This window comes from Salvelinus sp. IW2-2015, linkage group LG28, assembly GCF_002910315.2.
Source record: "Salvelinus sp. IW2-2015 linkage group LG28, ASM291031v2, whole genome shotgun sequence".
In the NCBI taxonomy this organism is placed as follows: Eukaryota; Metazoa; Chordata; class Actinopteri; order Salmoniformes; family Salmonidae; genus Salvelinus; species Salvelinus sp. IW2-2015.
Window position 1 is genome coordinate 11765668 of NC_036868.1, and position 13626 is coordinate 11779293.

Below are 13626 nucleotides of genomic sequence, written 5' to 3' on the forward strand. Positions count from 1 at the left end.
CCTTTTAATAAACTTTAAGGCAAAGCATGCATTTTCTTGAATATACCTTCACCTACAGAACAAAGCATTCAGAATGTAATGATGCTTTTGCTGTTCTTTTAATGTCATTGTCACTGTTAAGCTTCGCAATCTATGAATCATAACATGAAACATTGATACACACGGTACATATCAGACTACAGTACTTGAAATGATCAACATTGGGGTTCTACTAAGGAAATGCAGGCACTTCTGTTTTTTGTTCATTAAAGATTAATGTGATCCTTAAAACATATCAATACAGAAATCAATAATACAGTGAAACATTCCCCTTTTCACAAGAAATGCTGAAACCTAAACCAACAACATAATTGCAGCCTCATCTTTATCGGGGTTTACGTACAGCTGTTAGTAGATTGTTTCTTCACTAAATGACGGAATGTCTTACTTCTGAACAGAAAAGTACCAAAAGATACGGGGAAATAGATCATTTTGACAAGTATCTACAAAAGGTCCAATCCTTTTTCTGCTCCTTAGTTAACCTTGTTAAATCTCCAGCTGTGTCAAGTCAGTGGTGTCGCCCTCTGGGTTGAGTTCACACAGGTAGAAGAGCGTTGACTCGCTGGCCTCTGCCTCGGTCAGGGGCTCCAGGCGGATCAGAGAGCTTCGTGGAGGCTCCTCGTCTGGCTCCAGGAGGTCTGTGGGGACCTCAGTGTTGTTCTGCAGCAGGCTGTCTCCCAGCTCTGTGGCTGTGCTGCTGTCTGCCTCTGTGGCCAAAGGGGTGCAGCCATCCAGGAAGGCCAGCAGAGGGCAGGATGTGTACTGGACCAGCTGGTTGTCTGCTGAGAAACTAGACTTGTCTCCTTTGGATAGCAGCCCTGCATTTTCTTTGGGACCACCACTCCCCTAAAGAGTGAAATGAATGAGGATTCAGAAACACAAATTAAATTCAGACAGACTTGGGGTATAATCATTATGTCAATTCTGTGGCAAAAGGTTTCGCAACAGAAACCGTTTACTCCAAATGGGAAATGCAAACGAGAGTTTCTATTGGACAAATTCAGGTAGGTCCCTCCATGTTTCATTCCATTTGCTGTGTTTGGTTCTTAAACAGTTTCTGTAACAAATACATCCCGGATATTGAATTGAGTGGGGTAACCAGGTAATTCTATACAAGTGCAAAACTGTAGATTTTGTATGGAAATGTAATTAACATAAACCTCTGTGGCCTCTAAAATATCTGGATCAATGCTGAACTGCTTCCCGTACAACATTGCCTGAAAGTCTTCCAAACTGCAGTCAATGCTGTCCAAGTAGTCCATCAGCTCAACCCTGTTAAAACATTTGGATGCCTATTAACTGTAAGACGAGACAATAATTCAATAGGTCTATATCCTTACAAATGAAAAAATGCAACACAGTAATATGGAACATAATGTGAGAAAGCCTTCTCAAGTTCTTCATGAAATACAGGCCACAAACGTAAAGCTAGTCAAGTCCACTTACTTGCCGAGGAGGTTGATATTCTGAGAAATAGCTCCACTCTCATTGAGGATTGAGTCCATCATCTTCATTGGATCCTCCAGGCTCAACCCTGACTGTTTGTTGAGCTGCAAGGTGCTGCTTGTGGGAAGGCTATCATATGTGCTTATGGTGGTCTCTTCTGGTTCGATTACTAAAGAGTAGGTCTGTCCTATACTGTCAGCGCTGTCTGTCTGTGACACAGTATTGCTGTTGAAGACCTCAACTATTTCTACATCCCTAAGAATGAAGGACAGGAGAAAAGGCATGAGGATGGATGATGGCAGATGGAAATATACATGAAACAATTTTTTTAAATGTTGAATTACGATTGATCCAATGCTCTTGAGGGGCCCTCTGTGATCTCTGTGTCATCGTCAGTTACATCACAGATGACGACATCGTCAGTAAGATCAGCATTCTTCAAACCACTGACAGAGGGCTGGGAGAGAGTTCAAAATGTACATCTTTAGAATAGCTTACATTGAGAAAACAGACTTTTGAAGTAACATAAACTCATATTATGGAAGAAATCTGCGCCGCCGCCAATGTCAAGTTTTGTTCTTACAATGCGGCATTTTCCTGGGCAGTGATCCTGCCTTAATATTGTAAAAAAAATAAAAAATATCTGTTTGCTAGCATTAGCGTCCTGACTGATTGGATGGACACCACCATGTACACCTTACATAGGGGGCGGCAGGGTAGCCTAGTGGTTAGAGCGTTGGACTAGTAACGGTTGCAAGTTCAAATCCCCGAGCTGACAAGGTACAAATCTGTCGTTCTGCCCCTGAACAGGCAGTTAACCCACTGTTCCTAGGCCGTCATTGAAAATAAGAATTTGTTCTTAACTGACTTGCCTAGTTAAATAAAGGTAAAATAAAAAAATAAAAAAAATAGGGAGGTAAACCCATTCAGACCTCTACACATACTTTGTTGTGGTCCAGAGGAGGATCATCGTAGATTTCATGGATGTATTTAGGCTTCTTTCCATTGCTGTTCAGTAGAATAGGCCTGTAAAATGGAGATTCAGATGTAAAATGAATTAATAATGTTTAGTAATCGATGATGTCATTCAGAGGAAGAATTGCTATACTATGAAGCCTTACCTCTTGCGTTTTAAACTCATCCGGTTCTTCTGTACCAATGTGACGATGAATTGTATCAACTGCAATGAATAAAGACAATTATCATCAAAGTTAGACAACTATTATACCCTAAAGGAGAATTGTTAAGCGTTTTTATTGTGAGCAAATTGTTTCCAATTCAATTCCTACTGAATATGGAAACTCATTCTTGGTGCAGAATTTTTTGCTGCACCTTCTTAATGATTTGGTGCTGTTGGGAGTGCTTCTGTCTCAGGTCTGATATTTCCCTCCATAGACCTTCATTATCTCTGTAAACAGAAATTCAAGCATGAGCATAGAACTGTCTCCAAACCAACACATCACTACTACTTTCTAACCTCCATTTGATAGCCAGGGCATGGCAGTTTGCTTACCTTTTCAGTGTGTTGAGTCTGGAATCAATGCTTTCTTGTTTTCCGTGAACATTCTGAACACTGGCCAAAATATTGGACAGGTCTTCCTGTCTGATCTTGGTATCATTTGGTCTTGTATTGGAAACCTGAAAAAATATGCCCTTATTCAGTTTGACGTACTTACTGATATAGGTGATTTATTTGTTTACCATCATATGTTTGTTTCCATGAGGTCTTAACTAGGGCTGTTGCGGTGACCGTATTACCACCACACCGGCGGTCACAAGTCGAGAAGTCAGCCAAATTCCACATGACCGTTTAGTCACGGCAATTAGGCTTCTCCAAGCTCTGATGCTGCTGCTAGTCATTAGTAGCCTACCAAACTTGCTAACTGCCTGGTACTCAGCACACTATTGTCCCTCTAATCACTATAACATCAATGAAAATGTTTTCGAAAATCTAATCAAACACTTCATGAGAACCCATCAGCTCATTTGTTTAGGCTATGCGGGAGAAAACAGAGTGATGGCAGCTAATAAAAAGAGGAGGATCCCATCAGCCTTCTATAGGCTTGCCCTACTATATTTTTTTCTCAACTTCCCTAATACTAAGCACATTGCTTATATTTACAACAGGAGTAGAGCCTACTTGGCTGGCATGAAAATAAACCACAGGGAAAAGTCCTCCATTCCCTATTTAAGTGCATAGATTACGTATTTTTCCCCACTGCCCCTGTTTCGATACAGGTGCATGACAATGGACCATTCTAAATCAAAACAAATGTCACACATACAGTACCAGTCAAAAGTTGGCTTACCTACTCATTCAAGGGTTTTTCTTTATTTTTACTATTTTCTACATTGAAGAATACTAGTGAAGACATAAAAACTATGGAATCATGTTGTAACCAAAAAAAAGTGTTAAACAAATCAAAATATATTTTATATATTTGAGATTCTTCAAAGTAGCCACCCTTTGCCTTGACAGCTTTGCACCCTCTTGGCATTCTCTCAACCAGCTTCATGAGGTAGTCACCTGGAGTGCATTTCAATTAACAGGTGTGCCTTAATAGTTCATTTGTGGAATTTATTTCCTTCTTAATGCGTTTGAGCCAATCAGTTGTTTTGTGACAAGGGGGGGGGGGGGGACAATATACAGAAGATAGCCCTATGTGGTAAAAGACCAAGTCCATATTATGACAAGAACAGCTCAAACAAGCAAAGAGACATGACAGTCCATCATTACTTTAAGACATGACGGTCAGTCAATACGTAAAATTTCAAGAACTTTGAAAGGTTCTTCAAGTGCAGTCTCAAAAACCATCAAGCGCTATGATGAAACTGGCTCTCATGAGGACCGCCACAGGAACGGAAGACCCAGAGTTACCACTGCTGCAGAGAATAAGTTAATTAGCATTACAAGCCTCAGAAATTGCAGCCCAAATAAATGCTTCACAGAGTTCAAGTAACAGACACATCAACAACTGTTCAGAGGAGACGGTGTGAATCAGGCCTTCATGGACGAATTACTGCAAAGAAACCACTACTAAAGGACACCAATAATAAGAAGAAACTTGCTTGGGCCAAGAAACACAATCAATGGACATTAGACCGGTGAAAATTTGTCCTTGGGTCTGGAGTCCAAATTGGAGATTTTTGGTTCCAACTGCCATGTCTTCGTGAGACGCGGTGAGGGTGAACGGATGATCTCTGCATGTGTATTTCCCACCGTGAAGCATGGAGGAAGAGGTGTTATGGTGTGCGGGTGCTTGGCTGGTGACACTGTGATTTATATAGAATTCAAGCATACTTAACCGGTATGGCTACCACAGCATTCTGCAGCGATACAACATCCCATCTGGTTTGGGCTTAGTGGGACTATTATTTGTTTTTCAACAGTACAATAACCCAACACACCTCCAGGCTGTGTAAGGGCTATTTGACCAAGGAGAGTGATGGAATGCTGCATCAGATGACCTGGCCTCCACAATCCCCCGACCTCAACCAAATTGAGATGGTTTGGGATGAGTCGGATCGCAGAGCGAAGGAAAATGCGTGCTCAGCATATATGGGAATGCCTTCAAGACTTTTGGAAAAGCATTCCAGGTGAAGCTGGTTGAGAGAATGCCCAACGTGTGCAAAGCTGTCATCAAGGCAAAGGGTGGCTACTTGATGAATCTCAAATATAAAATATATTTTGATTTGTTTAACACTTTTTTGGTTACTACATATGTTATTTCATAGTGTTGATGTCGTCACTATTATTCTACAATGTAGAAAATAGTAAAAATAAAGAAAAACCCTTGAATGAGTAGGTGTTCTAAAACTTTTGACTGGTAGTGTAGGAGTACCTATTTCTTTGTTAACCGCTCAACACAGAATAGCCGCATGTGCGCACTCCCTCAAATCATTTGGAGAAAATATTTATATTTTATTCAGCTTTGTTAAATTGTATTCTTCATACTATTAAATAATGCCAAGGAATTATAAGCAAATATTCTCTGTTAATTGAACTAGTGTAGCTCACAGCCATTTGGCATAGCCACATCTGGATCTAACATAAGGAAAACTCAGATTATGCTTTTCTTTTCTGAAACAGACTATATTTTCTTTAGACATGTCTAAAATAAATAATGGATTTATTGTGAAGGTGTAGGATAGATTACATGGATTTATTAGACTTTTTAAAATGGCTTGTAGACTATGCGTGGAAATGTTAAATGTGTTTATTTGCTTGACAATCAGCGGCTGACAAACCGCCACAGCCCTAGTCTTACCTTTCTTTTGATGTTTTCCAGCAAGTCATCCTGACCATGTTTAAAGTAATGATGCTGAAATTCAACTGGTCCATCCCTCTCTTGCTTTACTATGCCTGTGTCGATGTGCATCACTTTGCGAAATCCATCTGCAAATTGACCAGCCATTAGACAGCTGCACAAGAGGCATTCCAATAAAACAGCAGAGTCGCTATGTTTATAGAAGCGCTTACTTACACATATTCAGCTGTCTGACAAAGCTGGCCATGTTGTTGTGCTTGAAGAATTTGGGAAGGATATCCTTGGCAAATCGCTGTTCATCCATGACAAGGAAACTGTTACCTTCCTAAATAAATATGTATATATTAGGAGACTAGAATGTCTGCAACTACTTCCAATCAATTACATGTATGTGTGTTACATTTCAGGACCTAAATAGTGCATGGGTATTCTTGCTTTATTTGATCATGGAATGCTTATTTATATGCTCTTTTGTTAACTAGCCAATTTTATTGATATGCTATTATAAGAAGCTAGCCAATTTACAAACAGATCATTCAAAATAACGTGCTAGCTTTAGCCAGCAGGGACAACAATAGCAAAAGAGTATCACTAACAAAACAAAACGATGCTTCTTGAATCCTACTAATCGACACATGATTCTAGGACTAGGCAGACATAGCTACTATAACTGGCTAACTCGTTTCACACCCTGCAGAGTCAAGTGCTAGCGCTACCTAGCTCTGCCAGGCTGGCACGCTCAGTTGGGCAATTTAATTTACCTGACTCCAACAAATAAATTCATTTGTGTCAGAATCTTCCACAAGAGTCCAAAGCTTGGTGAGAAAGGCTGGTACATTTGAATTTTGTTTCATTTTGCAAACTAAAGATGGAAAGATGCCTTTTGGTGATGAAAGAAGCAAGTCGCTGAGAAGAAGAAAACAAGCGTCCTAAGCATGCATACGACTTCCTGTTTGAAGAGCAGCAGCTGATTGGTTGAATGTTGACTTACATTACGTTCACACGTGTAACATGTAGAATAATGCATAGATCATTATACGTTTGCAAATTATTGCTGAAATGTTTGAGTTTTTCTGTGACATGCATTAAAGTAACTGACCAGATTTCTATTAAATATGACCTTTAATAAATTGCAATATGAGTTAAATCGTTTCCTTCCAAAAAAAGATAATTAAGTATTGGTGAAATGTTGTAGTTTTTCTGACATGATTTAAAGGTACACTCAGCAATATGATATAGATGCAGAAACTGAACAGCATAGTGGGTCAATTTCTGAAACAACTAAGAGCGTTGAAGCGCGAGGCTCAACTTCTCTGACTTTTTGGTTACCTGCATGATGCGAACCCAAGCACATGCGCCTGTGTGTGACTTTGTGAGAGAGAAGTCTGTATCTTCTCAATATCTGTGGTGCTACTACCTGCAATGTCAATTTGCTGAGTCTACCTATAAGAGGTCATACAATACGTTTCGTAGTGATTCCTATGTTGTTGATGTTAAGAATGTTTGTTGGTCTGTGGTGTGTAATGAGGAGCAWCCAGACGCTGCACTTGACACATTTATGAAATTGCTTATTCCAGTTACTAATAAGCATGCACCCATTAAGAAAATGACTGTAAAAATTGTTAAATCCCCGTAGATTGATGAGGCATTGAAAAATTGTATGGTTGAGAGCGATGAGGCAAAAGGAGTGGCAAATAAGTCTGCCCAACCGATTGGAAAATGTACTGCAAATTAAGAAATCACGTGACTAAGGTTGATAAAAAGAAGAAACTATACTATGAAACAAAGATAAATTATATAAAGAATGATAGTAAAAAACCTTTGGAGCAGCTTAAATGAAATGTTGGGCAAAAAGGCTAACTCAGCTCCATCATTCATTGAATCAGCTCATTCATCACAAAGCCCACTGATAATTTTTTCATTGGAAATATCAGCAAACTTAGGCATGACATGCCAGCAACAAACGCTGACATTACACATCCAAGTATAACTGATCAAATTATGAAAGACAAGAATTATAATTTTGAACTTTGTAAAGGGAAAATGGAAGATGGAAAATTTGATGGAAAATTACTGAGGATAATAACGGCCAATATTGCCACCCCTATTTGCCATATATTCAATCTAAGCCTACTAGAAAATGTGAACCCTCAGGCCTTAAGAGAAGCAAAAGTAATTCCACTACTCAAGAATAGTAAAGCCCCCGTTACTGGCTCAAATAGCCGACAAACCAGCCTGTTACCAACCATTAGTAAACTTTTGGCCAGATACAATACTATTTTACTGTAAACAAATTGACAACTTTCAGCACACATAGAGAAGGACATTCAACAAGCATGGCACTTACACAAATGACTGATGATTGGCTGAGAGAAATTGATGATAAAAAGATTGTTGGAGCTGTTTTGTTAGACTTCTCTTTGGCTTTTGACATTATCAATCATAGTCTGCTGATGGAATAACATATGTGTTATTGCTTTACATGCCATGCTATATTGTGGATAAAGTGTTACCTGTCTAACAGAATACAGAGGGTGTTCTAAGGAACCGCCCCTTTTTTTTCCAATTTTCACTTAAAATGACATACCCAAATTGAACTGCCTGTAGCTCAGGCCCTGAAGCAAGGATATGCATATTCTTGGTACCATTTGAAAGGAAACACTATAAAGTTTGTGGAAATGGGAAAGGAATGTAGGAGAATATAACACAATATATCTGGTAAAAGAATATACAAAGAAAAAAATCAACCGTTCTTTTGTATTTTGTTTTGTACCATCATCTTTGAAATGCAAGGGAAAGGCCATAATGTATTATTCCAGCCAGGTGCAATTTAGATTTTGGCCACTAGATGGCAGCAGTTTATGTGCAAAGTTTTAGACTGATCCAATGAACCATTGCATTTCTGTTCAAAATGTTGTGGCAAGACTGCCCAAATGTGCCTACTTTGTTTATTAATAACTTTTCATGTTCAAAATTGTGCACTCTCCTCAATAGCATGGTATTATTGCACTGTAATAGCTCATGTAAATTGGACAGTGCAATTAGATTTAAAATAATTTAAGCTTTCTGCCAATATCTGTCACGGCCGTCAAAAGGTGGAGACCAAGGCGCAGCGTGGTAAGCGTACATTCTTATTTATTAAAAGAACGAACACTGAACAAACTAACAAAATAACAAAACGAACCGTGAAGCTAATATGGATAGTGCAGACAGGCAACTAAACATAGATCAAGAACCCACAAAACCAAAAGGGAAAATGGCAACCTAAATATGATCCCCAATCAGAGACAACGATAAACAGCTGCCTCTGATTGGGAACCAATTCAGGCCACCATAGACATACATATACCTAGACTTACCAAAACCCCTAGATATACAAAAACCCTAGACAGTACAAAACTAGCATTCCTACCCTCGTCACACCCTGACCTAACCAAAATAATAAAGAAAACAGAGATAACTAAGGTCAGGGCGTGACAATATCAGATATGTCTATGTCCTGGGAAATGTTCTTGTTACTTACAACCTCATGCTAATCGCATTAGCCTATGTTAGCTCAACCGTCCCGTGGATGGGACACCGATCCCGATTATTAATGGAAGCATATGCAACGTAATCCAGGTAGAATCAGGAATTCCCCGGGCAGCTGTCTAGGCCCCTAATTCGATTTTCGATCTTTACTAATGACATGCCACTGGCTTTGAGTAAAGCCAGTGTGTCTATGTATGCGGTTGACTCAACACTATACACGTCAGCTACTACAGGGATTTAAATCACTGCAACAAAGAGCTGCAGTTAGTTTCAGAATGGGTGGCAAGGAATAAGTTAGTCCTAAATATTACAAAAACTAAAAGCATTGTATTTGGGGCAAATCATTCACTAAACACTAAACCTCAACTAAATTGTGTACAAATTATTTTTTGGGGAAATTGAGCAAGTTGACTAAACTACTTGAAATAACTGTGGATTGTAAACTGTCGTGGTCAAAACATGTTGATACAACAGTAGCTAAGATTGGGAGAAGTCTGTCCATAATAAAGCGTTGCTCTGCCTTTTTAACAACACTATCAACACGGCAGTTCCTACAGGCTCTAGTTTTGTCACACCTGGACTTCTGTTCAGTTCTGTGGTCAGGTGCCACAAAGAGGGACCTCGGAAAATTACAATTGGCTCAGAACAGGGCAGTACGGCCGGCCCATAAATGTACACTTAAAGCTAACATTAATGATATGCATGTAAATATCTCATGGCTCAAAGTGAAGGAGAGATTAACATCATCACTACTTGTTTTTGCAAGAAGTGTTGATGTGCTGAATGCACCAAGTTTGTTTAAACTATTAGCACACAGCTCGGACACCCATGCATACCCCACAAGACATGCCACCAAAGGTCTCTTCACAATCCCCAAGTCAAGAACAGACTATAGGAGGCTAACAGTACTACATATAGCCATGGCTACATGAAACTCTATTCCACATCAGGTAACTGATGCAAGCAGTAGAATCAGATTTAAAAAACAGATAAAAATACACCTTATGGAACAGCGGGGATTGTGAAGAGACACACACACAGGCACAGACACACATACACATGATAAGACACACACGTAAACATGGATTTTGTATTGTAGATACGTGATAGTAGAGGAGTGGCCTGAGGAACACACTTAATGTGTTGTGAAAAGTGTTATGAAATGTGATGTAATGTAATATTTTCAATTGTATAAACTGCGTTAATGTTGCTGGACCCCAGGAAGAGTAACTGCTGCCTTGGAAGCAGCTAATGGGGAACCTTAATAAATACAAATACCTTTAAAGTGACAGACCAGTGCTTACAGATTTCTACGAAATATGACCTTTAATTAATTACAATAAGAGTAAAATAGATTTCCATACAAAAAATGGTAATTAAGTATGTTAAAAAGCAACCTTTCTGTGTTGGCAAACCCAAACAACAGAATGGTGTGGGCATTTACCGTTCATAAAAAATATTAATGCGAGTAGACCACTGATTGGCCAGCTCTATCAGGAAATATCTGTTTGAGTTAAAAGTTTGAGGTTGGGTACTTTAAATATTTTGTTTCCAATTTATGCTTTTGCCACAAATACAAGTATAGGATGAGTCAACAACATTATTTGGGTATGAGTTAAGAGAAAATGTACTTTTAAAAGTGAGATTTTCACTGAACAGTTATTTTAAGGTAACTGGAAATGTTCTCACACAGATATTGACAGCCTTTCAATTGACGCTCTTGAGTTAGCTGGCATGGAAGGATGCTCATAACACCCCTTACTACCTAGCTTTGTTTACATTAGATTGATGAGTCAATCTATGTCCTGCCACTAGGTGTCAGCCTTAGATCATGTAGTATGTAACATTTTTAGGATAGTTTCCTACCTCAGATACTTCTCAAATTTCTGCTCCTATAATTTCTGCTCTTGGCACTTTTCTTCTAATGTAAATATTTGTTTGTTTTCATTACAATATGCTTTTCTTCAGCTCTATTCCCTGCATAAAGGTCTAACACAAATAAAAGTATAGCAATTATCAAAGTGCTGAAGTGAAATTAAGAATAAATTGTCAATTGTTCTTGATCATTTATTCAATTTCTGGAATATCTGGAATAAATATTTGCAATGTTCAGGACAAAATGTCCTGAAAAAACTGAGAGAAAGAATCTATTTAGTATTATAGTCATTTCAGTGGAAAAAGCCATAAAGGAGAGTTCAGGGGTTAAGTAAAACCATTTCCCTCCGCAGTTTGAGAGAGCCACTGTTGACTACCTACCTGCTAGAGTGCAGCTAGAGTACAGCAGAAACAATGTGTGGGGGTTGGTTGGCCAAAACTGCCTCCTTTGTGAACCAGATAAGCAAGGACGTAACTTATTCCCAATAGAGGGCATTTCTTATTTGCCATAAAACGTACACTATTGTGGTCTATTGTTAGGTAACTTTTCATTCGATTGGTGTTTATTGCATTCTTCAGAGGGATTAATGCAAATGTTTAAGAATTCCTAAATGCTGCACATGAACAAAATGTAACGCTATTGTACTGTATTTATCTCACACACATGAACTTAATTTCAGTGCTTTTTTCCCTCTGTGGCTTAAAAACATAGGCTAACACACTACACCGAGAGGGGGACCATTTGCAGAAAGACCTATGTTGCCAACAGCGCATGCCTCTTCTAACATTCAGACATCATAACAAAATGAGGTTGACAAGTGCACAGCTAATTGGGACAGACGGTAATATTACATCAAAAGACGTCATGAAGTCCTTTTAAATGGCACTAATTAGGACATTCTTTGATTCTGAGACAGAGAGATTATAGGAAAGGCAAAATCACAGCACATTAAAGTAAGACAGGTGATATTCTGCCTTTCATTGTATAAGTACAGGGAGGTAAGTTCAGTGCCATATGTACAATTGTCCTGGATAAAAGTAAAATACTGCTCGACCCTTGAACATTAGTATATTTAGACAGTATGGTGCTGAAGTATGTAAGTTGCTTCTTATTATATTTGACAATATTCCTGCCACGGTTGAAAAACTTCCATTGTTGAAAAAATGCTGGAGTGTAGGCATAGCACCAGCAAATAGAGTGCTTATGGGGACTTACAGTATGTCTCACTTGGTGGCAGGTAGCATTATTAAACGGCTAATTCAGAAGATTAAATTGGCTTAACTTTTGCGTTTGGTGAAAGGTTGTGACACTCTTCCCATCTGACTTGTAAGGTGTTAATGCCAAAGGAAAATATTGATACAGTGTTCCAAAAGGAATTGGCTACATGACTTGACCTATATTTGTCGTATTAACAACTTTCCTTCAGGCCTGTGTTTGTATGCAACCATGAGGAGGACAAAAGCACTGTTAGGTTAAAGTTTTACCAATGCATTTCTTAATCATGCCCATTCCCTGGACCAGGCTCAGGGTGTTCAGGTAGTGGTTGTGAAGCTGCATACTCACTCTCCCTCTCTTTTTGCAGCAAAGTTGGAACAAAAATGTTGGAATGAATTTACATTTTCCATTGGATGTAGAACTTGGACCCTCATTTTATAGTTGTTGTTGTTCTCTCTCATTATTTGATTAATCTTGAAGTCTAACAGAACAGAAAAGAACCAAAGAAAAATATATTAGTCCAGATCTCAGCAGATTTATTTTTTACTTAATTAATAAATACGTTTGGAGTTTGCCATGTACTGATGGTATTAGACTTCCTTTAGACTGCCAACTGAGAAGTTTTACTGCTGTTTCAAACATCTTTGATTAAGTGTTACCAAATGGGAATGCCTCTGTATATTAATTGATGCTGCATATTCCACCACACAAATTGAAATAAAATGATCTCACCAAAGAAGTTATTTTTAAGAGCTATGTGCAACAATAAAACACACCTTCTCAGTTGGATGTTAGAGACAAATGTTCAAATTATTTCCTTTGCTTTGAGGAAGTTCTTAGTAAAAAGATCATTACATCCATTTATTTTCTTTTAGCTCAGTGAGACTTGGAAATGAAATGACTACTTACAAGCCAGAATCCATAAAATATATGTTTGCACATTTCACATTAGTGTTAGATCCTGGGTTGAGAATAAATGGGTTACAGCATGGTATCAATATCCAAGAGCAGAGAGGACATTTAGGCCAATAGCGCTGGGATGGAGGCCTTGTATTAAGTTAATTGGTTTTAACTTTGTCTTCAGATTGATGACATACTGTATAGGCCTGGTAAAACTATTGACAGAATTCAGAAAGCGTGCCAAAGTCTTTACTTACTCATCAGCTTGTGTAGATCTCTCTCATTTTCTTAAAGGAGCAATGATGGTATTGGGCATACATGGATGGCTTTATTCTAATGAAATCCAAAATC

The 13626-nt window shown here is 38.6% G+C and overlaps 1 protein-coding gene across 2 annotated transcripts; it reads right to left on the minus strand.

Moving 5' to 3' along the window:
- Nucleotides 1-79: 79 nt before the first annotated feature.
- LOC111954245 (heat shock factor protein 2) lies at nucleotides 80-6708 on the minus strand. 2 transcript variants are annotated; one of them, XM_023973813.2, is made up of 11 exons: nucleotides 6515-6708; nucleotides 5970-6078; nucleotides 5754-5881; nucleotides 2999-3123; nucleotides 2818-2893; nucleotides 2607-2665; nucleotides 2430-2511; nucleotides 1830-1942; nucleotides 1486-1740; nucleotides 1249-1311; nucleotides 80-885 (listed from the first exon to the last, which is right to left on the minus strand). In XM_023973813.2, the coding sequence occupies exons 1-11, from the start codon at nucleotides 6605-6607 to the stop codon at nucleotides 636-638; spliced, it is 1353 nt and encodes a 450-aa protein (XP_023829581.1). In that variant the 5' UTR covers nucleotides 6608-6708; the 3' UTR covers nucleotides 80-635. The 2 variants fall into 2 exon arrangements, with proteins under 2 accessions (XP_023829581.1, XP_023829580.1); XM_023973812.2 differs by having other exon boundaries at nucleotides 1200-1311.
- Between the last annotated feature and the right edge of the window lie 6918 nt (nucleotides 6709-13626).